Source organism: Sinocyclocheilus grahami, unplaced genomic scaffold (genome assembly GCF_001515645.1).
Source record: "Sinocyclocheilus grahami isolate Dianchi unplaced genomic scaffold, SAMN03320097.WGS_v1.1 scaffold249.1, whole genome shotgun sequence".
NCBI classification, from domain to species: Eukaryota; Metazoa; Chordata; class Actinopteri; order Cypriniformes; family Cyprinidae; genus Sinocyclocheilus; species Sinocyclocheilus grahami.
Window position 1 is genome coordinate 1,569,304 of NW_015505428.1, and position 23,622 is coordinate 1,592,925.

A 23,622-nucleotide genomic window follows, 5' to 3' on the forward strand; every position below is an offset into this window, starting at 1 on the left:
TATATGTGTATATGTGTGTGTGTGTGTGTGTGTGTGTGTGTGTGTGTGTGCGTGTGTGTTTATTTATATATATATATATGTGTGTGTGTGTGTGTGTGTGAGTGGGTGATTAATTTCAGAAGATAAAACAAAAACATATGTATTTTTAAAATTTGCCTGGCAAACATTTCATATTTTCTATTTTACATACAAACTTTTTTCTAGCTGTTTTTGCTTTTTTTGTAATACAATCTACATTGTGCATTTTGCATGCAAGATACACTCTTAAAACATTTAGGTTGTATGCAAACAAACATTAAAACAAATTAAGAAAACATTCATAAAACTAGTTCAGTGCTTACAGAACTCTGAGGTGCCGTAGTCCCGCGAAGTCTGCCTTTGTGATTTTAGTCAGATTGTTTGCATTCAGGTCACTATGGAAAGAAAAGAGGGGGGTAAAATGGTGAATAATGACTTACGTATTTAGCCATAATTAAGAAGTCTAAATTAGGCCATAAATTGGTAAATGATGCTATGAAACTTTTTTTTCTGGCCACTTCATTACACTGGCCATCACTACAATGGATTTCACATGTTCCACAGCATGCTAGATTGCTTAAATTGTCTGCATCATCATGCACCGTCCTTGAGTGTGTTTTATCACTGGTGAAGTATGTGCTAGACTGTGGATGAGTTCTTAGCAGGGTTCTAATTGAATTCTGAATCCTGACCAATTAAGGTTGGTGTCACGTAGCCTTTGGGACCTACGTTTCTAAATGACAGCTACTTACAGCTATCCAGCCAAACATGCATATAGTAGTATTAAACAAAGAAAATAATAGCACAGGCCAGGAGTGATTGAAATTCTAATAATTAAGTAAAAGGCAGGATTTGAACTGCGTCTTGTGGTTCAACAGCTCCTCGACAAAGCAGCGCAGGTTGTGTTTAAGATTTCATGCCAGTTTAATTAATGAATCCCACTTCAGAAAGACAGTCAGTGTAAGAGACAGATTGAGATATGCGTGAGTGGAATAGAAAAGGACACTCTGGTATTGTTCTGATGACAGCACTTCAAGAAGCATGTAACAGAATAATATCAATATATCGCTTGTGTGGCTTATTATACTACATGCACACTGTTCATAATAGTCAAATGTAATAATAGACGTGAGTAAATAACATTATGCATAGCATATTATGAAGAATATTTGGTCGTCCTGTGTGCATGCTGAATTAATTTAAAGAGATAATAACTATAATTTTATAATAATTGTGTGGCTCAAATGCACACTGTAAAGTAAAGTACTGGCCAGTGTATTCGTGTTTATGGTGCGTGTTTCGGCGCACTCACAGTCGCTCGGCGTTGCGGGGAATGTTCCGCGGCACGCTCCGCAGATTCTGCCCGTGGCAGTCCACCGCTGTCCCGCTGCAGGAGCACTGAGACGGGCACGACTGAGCCCCAGCCCCGCTCAGCAATGCACAGAGAACCACTGCTTTCAACACAAACATGACTGCTGTTTCCTCCAAGTTCTAATAAAACGCACGAAATTCCTGGTGCGAAACAGTTGCACCAAATCAGGCGCAGGAGCTTTAAATCCAAAAACGAGAGGAGTCACAACAAATGATCTTTGAGGAGAAAACACTTGTAATCTCCTCCGGCTGGAATGCTTTTCCCTTCTTCTCTACAAAGGGAAACAAATTGCAATTCAATCCAGATCAGCTCCCATCTGGGGTCTACGTAGTCTCTTCTGTACAGGGGACGCGAGTTTAGAGTCCAGATCCAGACGATTCCGCAGCAAAGCAAAGTTTAAACTAACCCCGCACGCGCATTGTCGCTCTGCGCTTTTGCTTAGTGGCTCCTAAAACACCTTATGCGCCAACAGGAGAAACGCGCTCGGAAACACGCACTTGAAAAGCCACCTGGTGATAGAGATGCGGTCATACACATCCAGCGGAGCTGATCTTCACGTGCGCTTAGAGGGTATTGATTAATTAGGTGTATTGATCTCGCGCGGCCTCATGCATGCATCCATCATGTTGTCACACAAGGACAAATCTGCTTTGTAAATCCAACTCGGTGCCGCGTAAAGTCCTGGGTGATCCTCGCTGATCTGCCTTTACCCGAATACTCAATCGGAAGTGTGTGGGTCTCTCTGGCACCTGTGTGTGTGTGTTCAGTGCAAAGGCGGCGCCTCTAGTGTGGAAATAAGCCGCGCGCACCGATAATACTCGGTAAAGGAGTCACACACAATTTCTCGATCCAACACGGGTACCGAGTCCAGCCAGGAGACAGTCAGGCCCGTCCTTCAAGCTCACTGCACCGAGACACTTCGGACTTCAAAGGATCGTTTACAACATATTATCTGACAGGTAGGAATATAGTGTTTAAAAAAAAAAAGAATCCCGGCTTTGAAATCATGAAGTTGCAGACTAAATGGGCTTTTCCTGGAGTGAGTGAATCAAATGATTCCCATGCATGCAGCAGTGCAGTGAATAAACTCCAGTGCTCTGATTCTTTCGGTTCTCACGCTCGGATTAAAGTTGTTTTAGGTGAAGTGCGGCTCTCGGACACGGGCTTCTCTCTATCTCTCTCTCTCTCGTTCTCCCAGACTAACATGGAATTGCTCTATATACACCGGGAGCGGCTCCACCCCTCGGTCCGCCCCGCTGGCCGCATGAGCTCGTGCAGTCTGTCTTCTACGGCACTACCGCTCTAGGGACATGGACAGCGATCGCGAGCGGTCTAAAGACGGGAGCCGATGCGCAAGTGACGCACGGAGAGCTAACAAGTGAGGCAGCATCTGTTTCTCTCTCGCACGCTCTCTGTTTTACTTCTGAATGAGGCAAAACCATGGTTAGCTGTTTAGTAATTGCAGGGAAAGTTTCGAAACTGTTCAAAACCAATCTAAGCTTCTTAAGGAGATTACAGATGAGTATCTACAGATCTGAACCCATACTCCAGTTAACCACAACAGGAACCAAAGCCAGAGAGAGGTGGGGAGTTTTGCCTGGGAGACAGAAGCAAAAGAAAGTAGCAGGAGTGACCTCAATCACCTTCTCAGTATGCACCTGCGGGGTAGGGAGAGGTCAAAGGTCAACTGCAGCTCCTGTGAAGCTGAAACTCACAATTGTACACACCAACACTAATCTAAAAATATATGTTTTCGACAACTCATTTGTTTAATTATTCATTCATTCTCATGTTAGAGTGGTAGCTCGAGTAAGACTTTAATTTGAGGTATTAGGGTATATAGATGAGATGGGCCGGTAAGCTGAGTAAGGTGCTGAGATATAATAAGAAATGTGAGATATTGAGGTAGATTGGTAGGTCAGGGTCATGGGTCACTGGTCATCCCTTAAATGCCCAGGACAAAATGATTATGGATGAATCCACTCCTCCAGACCCAGTGAGTACACTCTAAAAAATGCTGGGTTGTTTCAACCCAACTTTGGGTCAAATATGGACTAACCCAACTTTTGGGTTAAAAATTTAATGTAAAAATGTAACCCAACGGTTGGGTTAGTCCATATTTGACGATTAATTAGGTGTATTGATCTCGCGCGCCCTCATGCATGCATCCATCATGTTGTCACACAAGGACAAATCTGCTTTGTAAATCCAACTCGGTGCCGCGTAAAGTCCTGGGTGATCCTCGCTGATCTGCCTTTACCCGAATACTCAATCGGAAGTGTGTGGGTCTCTCTGGCACCTGTGTGTGTGTGTTCAGTGCAAAGGCGGCGCCTCTAGTGTGGAAATAAGCCGCGCGCACCGATAATACTCGGTAAAGGAGTCACACACAATTTCTCGATCCAACACGGGTACCGAGTCCAGCCAGGAGACAGTCAGGCCCGTCCTTCAAGCTCACTGCACCGAGACACTTCGGACTTCAAAGGATCGTTTACAACATATTATCTGACAGGTAGGAATATAGTGTTTAAAAAAAAAAAGAATCCCGGCTTTGAAATCATGAAGTTGCAGACTAAATGGGCTTTTCCTGGAGTGAGTGAATCAAATGATTCCCATGCATGCAGCAGTGCAGTGAATAAACTCCAGTGCTCTGATTCTTTCGGTTCTCACGCTCGGATTAAAGTTGTTTTAGGTGAAGTGCGGCTCTCGGACACGGGCTTCTCTCTATCTCTCTCTCTCTCGTTCTCCCAGACTAACATGGAATTGCTCTATATACACCGGGAGCGGCTCCACCCCTCGGTCCGCCCCGCTGGCCGCATGAGCTCGTGCAGTCTGTCTTCTACGGCACTACCGCTCTAGGGACATGGACAGCGATCGCGAGCGGTCTAAAGACGGGAGCCGATGCGCAAGTGACGCACGGAGAGCTAACAAGTGAGGCAGCATCTGTTTCTCTCTCGCACGCTCTCTGTTTTACTTCTGAATGAGGCAAAACCATGGTTAGCTGTTTAGTAATTGCAGGGAAAGTTTCGAAACTGTTCAAAACCAATCTAAGCTTCTTAAGGAGATTACAGATGAGTATCTACAGATCTGAACCCATACTCCAGTTAACCACAACAGGAACCAAAGCCAGAGAGAGGTGGGGAGTTTTGCCTGGGAGACAGAAGCAAAAGAAAGTAGCAGGAGTGACCTCAATCACCTTCTCAGTATGCACCTGCGGGGTAGGGAGAGGTCAAAGGTCAACTGCAGCTCCTGTGAAGCTGAAACTCACAATTGTACACACCAACACTAATCTAAAAATATATGTTTTCGACAACTCATTTGTTTAATTATTCATTCATTCTCATGTTAGAGTGGTAGCTCGAGTAAGACTTTAATTTGAGGTATTAGGGTATATAGATGAGATGGGCCGGTAAGCTGAGTAAGGTGCTGAGATATAATAAGAAATGTGAGATATTGAGGTAGATTGGTAGGTTGAGTCAGGGTCATGGGTCACTGGCCATCCCTTAAATGCCCAGGACAAAATGATTATGGATGAATCCACTCCTCCAGACCCAGTGAGTACACTCTAAAAAATGCTGGGTTGTTTCAACCCAACTTTGGGTCAAATATGGACTAACCCAACTTTTGGGTTAAAAATGTAATGTAAAAATGTAACCCAACGGTTGGGTTAGTCCATATTTGACCCAAAGTTGGGTTGAAACAACCCAGCATTTTTTAGAGTGTAGGCTATGGGCCTCACAGAGCCCGGGCTCTTTGTCCAAGCTGATGTAAATTTAGTAATGTGAGGTACTGAGGTACACAGATGGGTAGCTTAACCCTATAAAGCCTACTGTTTCATATTTGGTACACAAACTTATAAGGCCTCTATATTATCAACATGATCCAAACTTTTCTGAAAAACCTGTTGCACACATGCCTTTTGTCGTATAATTGATAGTATACATTAGCAAGGAAAAGGCCTTTTAGTAAAATTTAAAAAATGTGGTACAAGTGCCTTTTTGCTGTGAAAATTTTACAGATTTTTATAAAGCAAACATATACATAACTTGTATATTGTTAATGATATTTCAAGATGAACACTTAGGGGACTGAAGCAACTTACATAGGTTTACTTAATTATCCATACATCGTTTAAAAAAATCATGTTAAAATGTATCAATCATGATACAACAGGCTTTTGAGGAATGTTTATTTGTAGATCATCATAATGCATTGCCTCCTCCAATTAAAACTACAGAGCTATGATCATAAAATTAAGCATTAAAATATCATCTTACTAAAACATATTATTGGTAAATATCAGTCCGCTTGGTTTATTTTTTTATTTTTTCACTGTCAGTGCATTAGCACATCATTGACCCTTTCAACAAATGATAAATGACTGTCTTTATGAGTAAGTCATTGAATCAATCACTCATCCAATTAGTTCATTTACATTTCTTTTGTGTGTGTGTGTGTGTGTATGTGTGTGGGGATCAAAAATAGACAAATTAATTGGAAATATCATGTTTTAACTGTAAGTTTTTAATAATTACTTACTCATCACACTCTCAGTCGTATAGTGTGTGTGAATCTGTGCCTGGAATTGACTGCACTAACTAGTAGGTACACTATAGCAAAATGGTTATCTAAGAAGGTCAGAAGTTACATGTGATTCTGGAGCTACAATTGAAACAGTATAAACATGACACAAATACGTGCTATATTCTGTAGGTCAGATGAAATATTACAAAGCAGTGCGAGGGATGTTAAGTAATGTAGGGTAATGAAGTCAGCTGATGGGTAGAGTAAGCTTACAAATGTATATTTAGTAAAAACGAGGTTCTGTGATATTTTAGCTCTGTTAAATACAATGACAGGTATGATGACAGGTGACAACTGATAGCTCAGATCTGTTCTAATTACCACTGAACACCAGAAATGTGGTAGTGAGTGTTTCTGTGTGTGCTAGAGAGATGAAAAAGGATATGTAAGCAACTAAGAAACTGAGAGTGAGTTTACAACCTGTGTTTGTTGTAATTTACAGTTGTTTAGACTGCAGTAAACACATTTCCAGATGGACGTTACTCTGCACACTGTCCTTCTCTGTGAGTGTGTGTGTGTGTGTGTGTGTGTGGAGACTACAAACCAGACCTCATGGTAAAGTACTAAACGTTCCTTACACACATCTGCCAGTACCCCGAGTCTTAGCTGAATGATGAGCCTATTGCAGAAGTTAAAATTAATTTGGTCTTAAATGGCACTTGTCATGGTTTTAGGATGATTAATATAAATACATCTGTAGTTTGTACTGTGTCCTACTACAGGACGTCTGTTCATAATTAGAAAGCATGAAAACATCAGTAAAAGGAATTCAGATGATAACTGAAGCAAATCCTTTTTAAATTATGCTCCAGCTAATGTGTTATAACAGCGTCAGATTTATGATTAATGACAAATGAAACAGTAAGACAAAGTAAAGAAAAAGGAAAAATCTTTTAGAATGTAGTTTAAAATGCATGCCACATTCTTAAAAATGTAAAAGTTAAGAAACCTCTGCAGCCCTCTTAAATAATTAAAGCTGAGACCAAGTGTTAATGAATCAAACTTATTTTAAAGTCTGACCTTGACAGTAAGTCATGATGGTTTTCAGGGGTTCTCTCTGTGATATCATTTACTGTTTTTCCTGTTTTACTTGTTTAGTTGCATCATGTCATTGACCCTTTAACAATTGATTTGATCTTTAGAGGTTTTCAGAGAAATTATTGTTAGTGTAAAATGTAGCTGCATTTGTCACTTTATATTTGGAAGTCAATGATTTGTAAATGTTTGTTTGTTTTTGTTTATTTATTGTTGCATGTTTTATGTTTGTCTTAATTTGTGTAGGTTTTGGGTATGTGTGTGCATGTTGACAAGATAGACACTCCTGTAAAATATTTTTTTTTAAACTAAGTGAGGCTCTTTCCTGATTAAATAACGTTTCAATAAAATACATAAAAATTCTGGGTAAGGCTCGTGCCTGCAAAAAACTAAAATGCATCTAAAAATGTTGTCACAGACATTGTGAATCAAAACAAGGGCAATTTCCTTCAAGACAGGGTTTTTTAAATATCCAAGTCCCCATTATAGTGACATCTGGTTTAAAACCAAACACACACACACACACACACACACACACACGTTTATAATTGACAGTCAGTCAAAAATGCATCCAGGAACAAATGAATACAAATGAAACTCATGGCATACTGAAAGCCCGTCCCACTGAATGTCTGATATTTCAATCTCTATTAACAGTTGTCTGCAAATAATGTCAGCTGTCCACTGAGAAAGGCAGCGAAGAAAATAAAGGTAGACAGAACAAAGTGTTCCACATTCCAAATTCAGGTGTTTTCCTGTTAATTGTTTTGTTGGGTATTGTGCAGTCGAGAAGGCATGTTGAGTCTGTGGTTATTACTATATTTGTTTGAAAGGCATGTCGATGTTTTCCACCTAAACAAAACATTTCATTTCCTCCAAAGTGTGAACCACAATACAAGAATTAGACTTCAATCCCTTCTCAGACAAAAGCTGTCAGGTATGTGTGTTTGCACAGGCACTGCTAAAGACTACAACTAAACAGTCAAACAGCTCAACTATTTCAGGCGATACAAGCATGTTGATACAATCTCTATTCTGGTGGAATAACAGCAGTAACTTCCACCTGATCTTAGAAGCGGCCAAAACAAATGAGCAACATGCGCTTCAATAACTAATGCCCCTTATTTACTGGAGGTTGACTAGTTTTTCTGAAGTATTGTCCAAGGAAAGTTGGAGATGGGGGGTCTTGCAGACTGAAGGCAGAGATGAAGAGATAAAGAGAGAGAGCGACTGCACAGCGAGCGACTTCAGCAGCATGCAGCAGCATTATAATGATATCATGAACTTTTTTTTAAACATAGAATGCAATTATTTGTCTAAACTCACATTGCCTATTCAGCACACTCTCACAAAGCAGCTTCGCTTAACTACTAATGTATTCTCTCATCTCATCTTAATTATCTCATTACTTGCTTCAGTTACAAATTTGCTGAAATTATTCAGATGTATTTTGCTGATACTATGATAGTATAATGTCAACTGCCTTTGGATATTTAGCAGCGTGAACATTAAACAGGTTCAAGTCAAGTCACATTTCTTTGTATATCGCTTTATACAATTCAAATTGTTTAAAAGCAGCATCATATTAATAAACAGGAAAATAATGGTCAATGTTGCAAGGTTCATCAATTATGAAACAAGTTCAATTTAGCTATAAGCAGCTCTACAGAAGGCAATAAGTGTCATCATTCAGCTCAAATCAATTCAATGTTGATTCAATTCTGTTCAATAACGGTGTTGATGTTGCAAAGTTAGTGTCATTATCCAGTTCAGTTCTATTCAAACAACAGCATTTGGGGCTAATGCTGATTTCAACAAAAATGCATTTCCGTCCTATTCCTAAAAAAAAAAAATCTGGGTTACAGTGAGGCATTCATAATGGAAGTGAATGGGTGAATTTGTAAACAAAAATCAAAGTATGTCCACATGACATAATATTTCTTAACACGATTGTATTGTGAAAAATAGTTTACAAAATGTTTCTATGTAAAGCCATAACAATGCAACACCATAAACCCTATGGTAATCATAAATAAACAGCTTTACGGATAAAAATAATAATAATAATACATATATTTTAACTGCAGGAATTTGTGTTTTTATAAATTTTGAAGCTTGACATTTTAGCATTTAAAACCTTCACAACTGACCTCATTCACTTCCATTTGAAGGGCCTTACTAAAATTCTTCTTTTTATTTTTATGGTAATCAACATTACGCTACAAATGCTGTTGACTGAGCTTTTGTATTAAACCTGGAATATTCCTTAAACAATATGTGCTCTCATAACTTCTTACAATGTTTTATTAGCATACTGGCAGACTGTCAGGTGCTCTCACTAATTAAGGTAAAAGAAAGGAAGGAGAAAAAGAAGAGGAAAAGTTTCAAGATGAGTGTGAGTGTGCGGAGAGAAGAAAAAATGAGGAAAGGGCGAAAGAGAAGAGTGTGGGAAAAATCAATAAGACTCCCACTCCAAATCCGTCTGCAAAAGAAACAATAAACCACCTCTCTCTGTCTTATATTCTCTCTCTCTCTCTCTCTTTCTCGGTGGGGTGGATAAACAGAAAGACCTACTTGGTACCTCTCTACCATCAGAGCACATCCACACACACACAGACTGTCCCAGACACACACACAAAGTGCAGAAGTGAAGTGGGCACCCCAGAAGGTTATATTCAGCCCATTGAAAGCTGCCTGGAGTATTACACAACCAAAAGCAGGATCACAGAGAAAGACCGAAAAAATGAAACAAAATAAAGGTTATGATAGAGAGGACAAAAAGAAAGAAAGAGGTAGAGTTTTAAGTAAAGGCCACTTGTCTCTGCTTGCATGTGTTTATGAGTGTGAGAATGAGGCATTGTGGGGGTGTGTGTGTGAATATACGTGTGGATCCGTCTGTGAGCGGTAAGAATGAATGATATTGCTGATTGTTCAGGGAGGCCCGGAGCAATAACCAATAATAATCCTGCATTTGAATGGACAGCTTTTTCCCTCCCTGGAATTTCTCTGTCTCCTCCGCCCTCCCCATTCACACACCTTTACTGTACATAAAAGAAACAACAGAATAACATCGAGAGAAGAAGAAAAGGGAGGAAGAAAGGCGCTCTGAAGTGGCTTAGGTCTATCTGTGCCATTTGTCAAGTGAAACTGAGGCAAGCAGAATGCCTCTGTGTGTGTGTGTGTGTGTGTGCACCTGGTATTTATCACGTTATGGGGACCAAATGTCCCCACAAGGATAGTAATACTAGTAAATTTTGACCTTGTGGGGACATTTTTGAGGTCCCCATGAGGAAACAAGCTTATAAATCATACAGAATGAGTTTTTTTGAGAAAGTAAAAATGCACAAAGTTTCCTGTGAGGGGTAGGTTTAGGGTTAGGGTTGGTGTAGGGCAATAGCACATACAGTTTGTACAGTATAAAAACCATTACATGTTTTATGGGAATGTCCCCATAAAACATGCAAACACAACATGTGTGTATGTGTGTGTGTGTGTGTGATAGTAATACTAGTAAATTTTGACCTTGTGGGGACATTTTTGAGGTCCCCATTAGGAAACAAGCTTATAAATCATACAGAATGAGTTTTTTTTGAAAAAGTAAAAATGCTCAAAGTTTCCTGTGAGGGGTAGGTTTAGGGTTAGGGTTGGTGTAGGGCAATAGCACATACAGTTTGTACAGTATAAAAACCATTACGCCTATGGAATGTCCCCATAAAACATGCAAACACAACATGTGTGTATGTGTGTGTGTGTGTGTGAGTGTGCACATGCTTGTACAAGACTGCGTGAAGCATGTCTATGTAGCCGCATGGCAGATGGGGGCATGAATGTGAGTGTGTTTGTTTCTCCCTGCGTGTGTTTTTCTGCATGTGTAACAGATGGTTAGTTGTGGTATGCGTGTTGCACTTGATGTACTCAACAGCTAGCTGGACAGTGTCCAGTGAATTGTGAATACAGTACACAATACTGTACGACTCGAATGAAAGACACACCTGCTTCAGTGCATGCTTAACATTTAAATACTGAAAGTATCGTGCAAATGCAAGCATGAACACACATATCTGAACTTTACTAGATTGTTTATGGTTATTATTTACTAATATTGCATGTTTAGCATATTCTGTGACAACAACAGCAAATATTTAGAGCAAAGATCTCATATTCGGCCCTCAAGATTAAGCCCCTCAAGTGTCAATAGATTACTTTCCTTTTTTTGTTGAACATAAAGGATGTACTCAACAGCTAGCTGGACAGTGTCCAGTGAATTGTGAATACAGTACACAATACTGTACGACTCTAATGAAAGACACACCTGCTTCAGTGCATGCTTAACATTTAAATACTGAAAGTATCGTGCAAATGCAAGCATGAACACACATATCTGAACTTTACTAGATTGTTTATGGTTATTATTTACTAATATTGCATATTTAGCATATTCTGTGACAACCACAGCAAATATTTAGAGCAAAGATCTCATATTCGGCCCTCAAGATTAAGCCCCTCAAGCGTCAATAGATTACTTTCCTTTTTTTGTTGAACATAAAGGAAGGTATGTTGAAAAATGTCTCAGTGTGTGTGTGTGTGTTTTTTTACTACCATACAATGGAAGTCAATGGTAACCAAAACTGTTTAGCTACAAACATTGCTCAAAATATCTTCTTTTGTGTCTTGCAAAAGAAAGAAAGTCATACAGGTTTGGAACAACTTGTTTGGGTGAAAAAAAAGGTTTGGGAACATCTGCATTAAAATGGTTATTAATGTATTTGTATATATAGAAATTTATATTAATCTACATCTAATAAATGCTGTATAAATATTGTTTACTGTTAGTTTATTATATATAGGGTACAACGGGGCTAAAGGCCCACCTTAAGAAAAAATGTGTCATTCACTGAGTTCACCCAAAAATTAGCCCATAAATTACTCACCCTCAAGTCATCCTAAGTGTATATGACTTTCGTCTTTCAGACGAATCCAGTCGGAGTTATATTAAAAATTGTCTTTGATCTTTCAAGCTGTTTAATGCCACTCAGCGGGTGTTGCATGCATCAGTCCAAAAGATGTTAAATAAAAAGCCCATCCATCCCATCCATAAAAAAGTGTCTCACACGGCTCCAGGGGGTGAACAAAGGCCTGTTGCTTTAATTGTCTTAAACAAAACTGAAAATCATAAAGAAGACCTTTGTCTCAAAATATATGCATTAATTTTAGCGATTCTCATTTGCTACTTAAATCAACAACATTTTTAAAAACAGAAAATATTAGATCAAGTAAGCACAGAACCAACTTTGCGCTGCTGCGCGTGATCACGTCAAGGATCAGACAAAAATACACATACATCTTGAAAAGCGGATGTTTTAGAAAGTGCTATGCCACGTTTTTGTGCCATCTAGTTGTTTAGATGAAAATAATATCAACGGCGCCTTTCACCCCGGGGCACCTTTAGCCCCGTTGTACCCTACTGCATTAGTTAATGCTGTTTATTATTACCAGTTTACTGTTATCTTTTTAGAGCTGCTTTACAGCAGAATTGAATTTTGTTTGCATCACTGAATCACTATTTTCTTGTCTATAATTGTAAAGCTGATTTGAAACAATCTGTATTTTATAAAGCACTATATAAATAAAGGAGACTTGACTAAAAAAATTACAAAAACTTCTGGAGATTATTCACGTTTGAGTTTTGACACGCTTTAACTACTCCAGCAACTTTATTTTGGCCGTTCATTTGAAAAGTAATGTTTATTAAAGTTAATTATTTGTTATACTGTATATTTTAGTCCTTTAATATTTTCATTCATTTTGTTACATCAAAGCTTGTTATGTTTCTGTCCTCTTAAAGAGACTCTTCCTGCCTGATCTGCAAGTAAAACGTTGCATTCTAGTAATAGAGTTTCCGGCATAATTAGTCTGGATTAGTATGCTAGGTGTAAATCCATGCATCAATAACTGTACACCTGTACCAACATAAGTGCATATAGTTCAAATTCATGGTTATAAAACCCCTTGTGTTGGTTGTAAATACTCAACTGCCCCTGATGGAGAACACCACCTGGCCCCATATAATTTGAATTTGAGATCTCTGGTTTAGTGCACAGAACGAAATGTGTAAAGTGCAGCGTAATCTTACAAACTTCCCGCAGCATCATTAGAACAGAAAGACATTGTACAGGAAGAGTCATGAACTTTAAGCAGACTCTGCATCACTGGTGGCATTATGCTATGACATCTGATATGACTAACACATTATTTCTGATTCGCAATTCAAGTGTCTAAACAATCCAGAATTGGCAACACAAGATTTAATATGTAATCTAGATGACATGCCAATCGATTAGGCTCAAATTTATTAGCATGCCAGGCATAGCCCATAAAACTGTGTGTGTGTGTGTGTCGGAGAGCACCTGTCTTCTCTGTAGAAGGTAGCAGACAGAGTTAATGAGACCAGCGATTCAGTGAATGACTCAATTCATCTTCATTAGCCAGCTCAGACACTCTCTCCTTCCTCTCATTCACATACACACGTTTTCCAGACATCTTCATGTAGATATACAGTACACAGAGATTCATTGTGTCATGAGAGTTTATTCACTCAATAATAATAATACCACATGTCCATATTCATAACAGGACGTATAGTATAAATGTCGCAATATGCAGCCATTAAAATGAGATATGTTTAACAAGTTAAACATGATTGTTACAGTTGTTATACCTTTTCCATTTTTCCAGAGCATTAAATGTTAAAATGTCTAAAACAGACGTCTCAATGGTTGAGAAAATGATTTTTTTGATCTATCATAAAACCTCCGTTTTGGTCCCTGAGTGCGGTTTAACTAGGCTACAGACTGCAGTGTGTGTGTGTGTGTGTGTGTGTGTGTGTACGCAAGCACGTAAATATTGATTAAACCTGACGTTTTTCAGCAGGAGGAAGTAGACACTTCAAAGCTGACTTTTACCACACAAGCACACACACAAGCGCACACACACTGCTGATTTTCTACTTCAAACACTCCTGGTGTTTGCTCTGAAAATAAGACTGCTGTGTAGCCAAAAGATTCATTTCCTATGCGGAAGGGAGAAAGAGGGAAAAGGAGGGGGCAACGATGATGCCAGATACTTGTGAACTTCAATTCATAGCCATAACAATAATGATAATGGCAGTGACCTCTCTGATATATTACTATGTATTTTAGTCAGAATTACCTAAACCCATCTTAAAGGGATAGTTCACCCAAAAATGAAAATTTGCTATTAATTTACTCACCCTCGGGCCATTCAAGATTTTCTTCAATAGAACAGTAAAGAAGATTTTTAGCTGGAACCGTGTGCCTTGCTGATTCATAAAATGCAAGTCAGCGGCTGCCCGTCTTTGGAAAAAAAAAAAAATTAATAGCCATGGCTCCTGACGATATATTGTGGTCTTATGAAGCAAAACAATCAGTCTGTGCAAGAAACTGAACATTATTTATAACATTATTACATGTAATCCTCAGGCAAACAGTCCAGAGTGATGTCCAGTTCACGAACGAATCATTCTTTTGAACTGGTTCTTCTTTTTTTTTTCGTATTTGGGTGAAACATCGCTTTAAATAGTTACAGTTACAAGCATCAGCATGGGTAACACGCTTAATCTCACTAACACAAAAGAAGGGACTCTTAACCTAAAAACAATACTACTACTAATAATAATAATAAAGTTCTGTCATCATTTACTCACTCTAATGTTGTTACAAAACTGTATGACTTTCGTCTCTGTAGAACATATATATATATATATATATATGTATATTTATTTATTTATTTATTTATATTTAATCCAGGTGAATGGATTCCAGTGTCACTGGACAGCACTGAATTTTTTTTTTTTTTTTTTTTTTGCATGGACAAAAACAGTCAAAACATTCTTCAAAATATCTTATTTTATATTCCACAGAAGAAAATAGGTTGTACAGGTTTGGAACGACACAAGGTTGAATAAATGATGACAATGTTTATTTATGGGTGAACTTTTATTAGCTTTAAGGCAAGTCAGGTCACTCAACGGTCATATTGGTAACAATAAAAGCAATAAAATCTGACAAAAATATCATATATTCATAAATATCATACATCAAATAACTAAATTCATATATAGATGAGCATAGACTTTAATCGGATAAAGGCAATTGGCTGTTTGAACTGAAATGTGGGGTTATAATTCCTCTGTTTCTCCCATTCATTTTTCTCAGAGTGGTCCCTCTCCTCCCCATTATACGGTCTCTGGTCAAAACAGCAGGAAGATGCTATAAAATATGAGTGTGAACTCAAACCATGTGATATAACTAAGCAAGACATACACATGCAGAGTAAACCAACTATTAATACACATATAAACACACACACACACACACACACACACACACACAGTCAACCTGTAGAGAGAGAGAGAGAGAGAGAGAGAGAGAGAAATTAAGGTTAGCCTGTGGCCTGTGAGAGCGTTATCTGCCAGTGTGGCATTTCTCTATCACTTCCACACACTCTCACTGAGGCCTCATGCCAGACTCAAACTGTGCTGGCCCACTGAACCACTCACCGAGCTCAGGCTGTGCCAAACACACACATACACACACACACACACACGGTGACTGCTGGCAACAGTGGGTTGTCAGGCAACAGATGGTTTCACTGAATGAGCCTCTCATGAGAGATAACTGATCTGGAAACGCTCAAACCATTACACAACCAAACACTAACCATTCACAAACCAAAGAGCAACCACAAATGAACAGCCAAACTACATAAAAACCATTAAATAAACTCATTAAAAACCATTATATCAACCAAAATATCGACCACTCAGGGTGCTCTCCTTTAAAAAGAGCGCATGGAGCAGCACTTTCAACAGCGCTTAAGAGACCTATCAGCACTGTGGGCAAAATAGTGCTAAAATTATGTGTTCAGTATATTTGCACTCAGGGTTCAAAAATAACTTTTTGCCACACCTGCCAATGAAGGGTGAATTAAAAATTCCACAGACAGTTTTTGTCTTAAGGCTGGAATACTCTACTCAACTTCTGCCCAGATTTTTGCCACAATTTGCAATCTGGAAGAGTCGCAGAAAGTCATAACCAGTCTCCAGATGTTGGGACGTCAGAGTTGACAGATTTCTCAAAAAATTTATTGTGTATGATGGCCACGGACTTTGATTATTATTATTGTTTTCTTCTAGAAACGAGGTGACTGTTTCTGCACGAGTTTGTTGTGTTCGGAAGGACATGAAAGTCTGGTATTGTGCAACCTTCGTTCGTTTAGTAGTGTATGATGCACAGTTTTTTTTCCATAACCATTTACAAAGTCAGCAAGTGTAGGATGCGCAGTGTTTTCAAATCTGTTCAGATATTAAAAGTCACTGTCCAACCTTTAAACTGCACACAACATAGTATTGTTATAACTCGCTCTGTTCACACTTTGTTCACCCACTCCCAATCACCCTCAACTCGTATGGCTTTCTTAACTCTGTGAGACACAAAATTCGATATTGTAAAGAATTATTTAGTTGTTTTGTTCACATTATGAAAGTCAATGAGGTCAAAAATGTACACGCTCCAAGAGGACATAAAAATGAAACCTGAAATTAATCCATACGACTCGACTGGGTAGCTACACAATCAATTTGTATGATGAAGAGAAATAAACATAAAGCCTTTTACTTTCAAATCAAATCACAATATTGATCAACATGCACATACACAGACAAAATCAAATCAACTTCTATGTCAAACCTCTGGTTTATATGGCAAACATGTTTGGTGTCTCTATATTTGATGTAGTCTGCATATGTGTGTGATATTTAATACTATATTAAAATTTAAGGTAACACTTTTGTTTAGGAAACACTATTCACTATTAACTAGTTTCTTATTAGCATGTAAATTTCTAGGATACTGGCTGTTTATTACTACTTATAATGCACATAAGGGCTTGTTCTGCATGAGCATATTTCAGATCCATTCATTCTTAAACCCCATACCTAAACCTAACAACTACCTTACTAACTATTAATAAGCAGCAAATTAGCAGTTTATTGAGGCAAACATCAGAAAGAAATACTGCACTAGTCGAGTCGTAAGGAATAGTTTCATGCTACATTTATGTCCTTTTTGGAGTTACCAACATGGACAAAAAATATTGTTCAAAATGTCTTTTCTTTTGTGCTCCACAGAAGAAAAATAAAACATAATTTTACTTATAATTTCTTGTAATTTAGATATAAAATGTATAATTTCTTATAATTTTACCTGCCACAAATCATCTCCGTTTTATTTACTCTCCAAAGCCAATTTTTACACACATTTGGGGCTTGGGGAGTGTTAACTTTTGACCCTATACAGTATGTTCCTATTATATTATAAAGACTAACAAACACACACAGGCAGGGACTGAATTAGCTGCGTAGAAAAGAGAGCCAGATAAGGGTTATGGCAAATATATCTTTCCATATAGAGCAAGAAGGCCAAGCACAACACACAGCGGTACACCCCAAATACATGGACACACACACACACACACACACACACACACATTCACTGAGTCCAACAAAACACCCTCATAAGACCTGCAGTCTAGCAACAATGCGGCTTGCCATGGTTGGACTGCAACTATATACACTCTCTTTCAAAAAACACTTAAATTATGCAAGTCTCAAATGAATGTATGTAATTTACTGAGAAATTGGTATGCAATCCAATTAATTTTCCTTTCCATCCAGTTCAAACAGGAAATAAGTGCATGGTATTCACATTCTCTGATAAGTATTGCAATATATCATTGCAGATGGTACATTAAAATACAGGAAACTGAGGAAATGGAGGGAAAGTGTTAAGGCCGGTCCAATAATAAGAATCCTGATGAGGTTAATATATGACAATATAAAAAACGTTACGGTACAACCATTACCATAATAAAATGAAGCACTGTTATTCTCTTCAACTACTAAAATTAAAAAATATTGCCAAGTTCACACAAATCCCAAATAATCCCAAAGTTATTAGCATCACTGCTTTTCTTGGTGAAACATTCCAAAATACGAAATGAATGAGTTGTGATGGATTATATGTTTTACTCATGGCATGGTAAATATTTTAGATGAGACTTAGATGAGACCGCAAACAACTTGCAGGCTGCATTTGTCACATTTCAGTCTAAATTGTTTGAATCCAGCAAGGGCTTTAAAAAAATAACTGTTATCATGTGGTAAATGCATCTGCTGGAATTCATGCAGGCGGATAGATGAAAATGTCATCTAATATGAAGTGACACTATGCACACATTTAAGCAAGATGTTACCATGTAATTTACTGCAATGCATGTTAATACAATGAGGTGTCTTTTTAACATGCATTGCAGTAATGGTAACATCTTGATTGTGTCCATGCAAAGAAATTACAAAATGCTAAAAGTAAATGCTGAAAAGGCTATTAAGTTTTGTGGGTGGGTGAAACATTTGCCCCCACAGATTTTGCATCGGGTTCAAGCTGGTCAAGCAAAATCAGCGAATGCATGGTTTGAAAGTGACTTCTGTGTGATCTGTGCTTTATACATCACTACACTATTGATGATGCACGATGCACCTTTTTTTTTTTACTAATGTGACCGCATCTTAAGACTGATGAAATATTATAATTTATGGGATATCATAAAAACAGTCTTTGGTGGACCTGAAAGCCTTTATTTGATTTGACCAAAGCAGTGCAAAGTGGTAGACGTTTGCAGGCAGGATTTTAAACAACAGTACCCGTCTTATCAAAAGCTAAACACACTATAATGCAATGGTTATCCAAGGTGGAACTAATAACTTCAAGCACTGAGAACACAGGGATTTTCTTTCCAAGCATAGAAAGCTTCAGTTGCCTGCCAGCATGGAACTTCTGGCTGAAAATGTTTCAGCAAACACGCAAATGAAGTTACAACAACAGCATGTCCTAAAACAGATCTGGATCCCTGACTGATCTACAGCACCAAGTATAGGGCCGTGATATTACTAAGACTACAGATGAAAAGGAAGCAGTTAAGATGGAGCGCTGGAACTGATTTTGCTCAATGTGCTACATGTTGTGAAGACGATAGATATCACTGACTTGGTTACTCATACACACCCTGACGCTGTATATGAAATGTTGTAGCCCATTAGAGAGGTACCAAACTCGTGTGTCGCAAACCAAAAATGAGTCACAAGGTTTGTTCTGATAGGGTCAGAGACAGCAAGGAAAACAATGCTAAATGCATTCAAAGTATAACTAACCAGATATTTTGCATGTTATAGGATTCCAAAATAAACTTTTAAAATGCATAAGAAAATCCCATCTCGTACCTTTAATTGTTGTTGACAAAACAAGAATCCAATCAAACTACACTATTTTGTTACAGTTTTATCTGTCACGTTGTATAAGCTAGCCAAATTAGGTCCATATCCTCCTAATATGCATGGTAAAAAAAAAACTTAAATATGCTACAAGAAATATTTTTAGTTCTGTGTTAGGTTTCCACTTGAGGTCCAGCATCAAATCAGGAGTCTGCCATAAAACGAGTTGAGAATTGTCATATCAGACATATGACAATAATACAATATGTATTTGTAAAGCACATTTAAAAACAACCAAGGCTGACCAAAGTGCCGTACAGAAAAAATCAAAAAATAAATAATATGACCTTCAGCAGAGTACAAAAGAATCTCAAAACCAGGATCTCTTCAGTGTATTTTCATTTCACTTAAATAAAAACAACATTAACGACAGTAAAACCTTTATTGATTCACAATAACAGTCATTTACATTTCCCACAAGTTCCCAAAGAGGACTGATCCGGTCCAATCAGTCATTTGTATGTCTGTACAGAAATACATTTGAATTTTAAATCACATAGTATTATACTGTTTAAAATATTACTGTATTACTTATATTATTACTATGCAGTTTAATTTCAACAGCACCTGTCACACTAATTGGCACAAATCTACAGATAATATGTCATTAATCCTGTCATTAACACAAAATAAACCACTTTCACAGAGGAGCCTTGCATCACAATTAAGAGGTTTAGTTTTTTTGTACATGACCCCACACACAGCTACTTATCAAATAAATACATGTAAAAAAAAAAAAAAGTCTGACAATATTGCTTTCAGTTGAAATTATGTGAAAAGAAAGTGAACACTGAGCGATAACAGAGACCTTAAACTATAGCACAGATATTGAAAAAGATTGCATGGGATAACGGTCAATTATACATATTTTAAGGGTCATTATCCACAAACATTTGACCGCAGAATGTTGCAATTGATCAAGAAGATTTCAGAACTCCACAGAGTCACGTATTTAGTACTTTTAAAAGTGTAGGCTGAAGCTGTTTGTGAATGTCTGGGTGACAGATGCTTGTTTTATTGAATTCTTTCATGCTTGTTTATGGGAGTGGTGCATGTGTGCTCTTTTGCAAATGAAAACTGGATGACTCTCCATCCCACTCTCTCCTGTCAGATTAAACGCAGATGAGAGTTTGATGGTGTAAAAAGTTGGAAGGAATAAAGCTGATCAGACTATTAAACCTGAAGACTACCAACAAAGTCTAACAGCGAAGGCTGCGCAGTTTACGTTACCAAAAATGACCACAGACCCAAACATTTCAAAATGACATTCTGTTATTCCGCCAAAATTTGGCTGTGCAACATAAAATGTAGAATCAGAGTTTAGCAGCGTATTATTGTATGATCTGAAAAATGAACATTTCAAGGTCAAGGTCAAGGTCAAGTTTATTTATATAGCACCTTAAAAGCAACAAGTGCTGACCAAGGTGCTGCACAACCAAAACATCAGAAAAATCAACTAACAAAAGCATTAAGACAATATAAAATTTGAAATCATTAAATAATACAATAAGTAATGCAAGACATCACCAAACAAAGAAACAAACAAAAAAGTTAAGCAAAAGCCTGAGAAAAAAGATATGTTTTAAGAGATGATTTAAAAGAAGATAACGTAGGGTTAATTAAATTAACATTTAATGTGTTGATTAATAATATTATTCATATTAATTAAATTTTGTATATATATTTTTTATATTTATTAATCTTATTAATATTATAATAGTTATTATTATTATCCTATTAATAATAATAATAAGCCAACTCTTCAAGCAACACACACACACACACACACACACACACACACACTCACACACACACACACACACACACACACACACACACACACACATACACATTTCAATAGATTCTCAGTAGGTACTACTGATGGGAAAACTTTTGAAGAACTGGAGGACTGCAGGGGATAGGAAACACATGTCTACAAACTAATATGTATCTTAATATCTCTCTTATAAACTATTCAATTATTTAAATAATTTAGATAAGCCATAAAACATTTGAGAAGCTTTTACGGAAAGTGATTTATTTTGTTTCCTCTCTCCCTCTCTTTCTGTGTCTCACTCCATCTTTCTATTTCTAGGCCTTATTTCCAGTTGGAATGAGGTATGACTTCATGATTCCACTGACATAACTTGGGCGATATGAGTGCTAAATAATTTCCACATTTCTTAGAAATGGCATAATAGAAGTAATACACTCCATCAATCCGTCTCCCAGAAGCGTGTGTGTGAGAAAGAGAAAGAAATATAGTGGGAGCATAGCGCAAGTGTGTGTCATATTTTATACATTTACTAAAATACAATAATGAAATATAATCCCATCTTTGAATCAGATAATAAAAAATATATATACTCATTTGATTCCAAGAACACACACACACACACACACTTCAGAGCGAGTTCATCTAAGATAGAGCAAAATGCTGCACAATATAGTCTACATAAGTTTCAAGCATTTTTAAACACACACACACACACAGTGAGTTTTGGCACATTATTTGGGATCAGGGTGGCCTGTGTGTGTATTTGAGAGCTCTGAGCTTGAGACGCGACTAAACTCAAACCACATGTGTGTGAGAGTGTGTGAGAGAGAGGCAGACAGAGGGAGGAAAAAACACCTTACGCGGCTGCTGGTGTTGCCAAATCGAATGCTCTCTCTGTACAATCTCCTGCACTTTTGAAGCTGTCCACAGCTCATAAAGTCAGAAAAACTGCAATTCCCATAAGGCTCAGCTACAGCCAGGGCAAGATGCTTACAATCACCAGACATGCAGGAGGCATATATCAACCTGAGCATCAAAAACACATATCCACCCAACTACTGAGCTCCTATTATTATTAATATTAGTTAATGACAAGTAAATAACAGCTGTGCTGAATAACATTTAACAACATTTATCTGTCATGCATTACTATAAATGTGAATAAACGTAATAAAAATTACAGCAAATCTGTATGACAACAAATCTGGAAAGAAATGAAAGATTCTTACTGCATTGCAGAGAATTATTCATGGAATATATTGTAAATTAAATCGGGAGAGCAGACCACAAATGTGCAGTCATTTTTCATGTTGTTACAGCAGAATACAACAGAAAAAAAGAAAATAATCAGGAGGAAAAGAATGCAGCAGAGTGAGAAGAGCTCTTGCCATGGATATTCTTCTTATAGCATGTCACATTTAAATACCAAGCGTGACGTTATTCTCTGGATGTCTGAAAACAGAACATAAATGAACATTTTCAGCTCATTCAGGCAAGGATCATTTTTTTCACTTCATTTCTGTTCACTTCCCCAAACCAGAAGTGCCTCCCATCATTTAAAAAGCAGGAGGCTCTTTAAGCAAAAGGAGGATAATCAGTGGTTCTCAAGCAGGGTTTGGGTGCGTACTAAAGAGGGTTTCAGGGAAACAATTATTTTAATTTAAATGATTGGTTATATATTAAAATAACCAAACGCTAAGCAAAATTAAAATGCTAAAAACATACAATCGTGATATAAGCTGCAATCATAATTTCTCCCATGGTTAATTAAATATATGCATACTCGCAGTTTCTGGTACCAAGGATCACGGTTTCAGCTAAAAATCATATTTACTGTTCTATTGAAGAAAAAAAACGTCACCTACATGGATGGCCTGAGGATGAGTAAATAACAGCACATTTTCATTTAAGGGTGAACTGTCCCTTTAAGATTACTGCTGGAACTGCAAACAAAAATATTAGATAAGAGGCACAATGTGGCCTTAGGGCTGTTCTGAAAATGTGACAATGTGGAATTTTCCCCAAAAACAAGATCTAAAAGCATACACACATTTACAGTATATAGTGTAATAAGCACACTAGACAGTGAGGAGCAGGCCGCATTGGGATGACATCACGGGTGTGGTTAGGACTTTAAGCCCAGAGTTCGTTTTGGTTTATCCCTCAATTACAATCAATTACACATTCCCTTTCTCATTCACACACATGCACAGAGTGCAACCAGTGTTAATACACACACACACACAGAAAATCTACACTGCCGAAACGCAAACAGTGAGAATTACAATAATGCTTTCATCATGGGCTTTGCTGACAGGAACAACAGCTGGATTGAGTCGATCACTCAATTTTTTATGACAACCATGTACACACACACACACACACACACACAACAACAAAGTGTGTCACTTAACTCGCGCGTAGCTTGATTTC

General features: G+C 37.7%; 1 protein-coding gene across 1 annotated transcript in view; it reads right to left on the reverse strand.

The window, feature by feature from the left end:
• LOC107598298 (slit homolog 2 protein-like) overlaps positions 1 to 2,611 on the reverse strand; it is an 81,876-nt gene extending 79,265 nt beyond the window's left edge. The window contains exons 1-2 of the mRNA XM_016289593.1: positions 1,331 to 2,611; positions 342 to 413 (exon numbers count right to left, since the gene is read on the reverse strand). Coding sequence (XP_016145079.1) covers positions 342 to 413; positions 1,331 to 1,488 — 230 coding nt within the window. The 5' untranslated portion in view covers positions 1,489 to 2,611. The remainder of the gene's footprint in view (positions 1 to 341; positions 414 to 1,330) is intronic.
• Between the last annotated feature and the right edge of the window lie 21,011 nt (positions 2,612 to 23,622).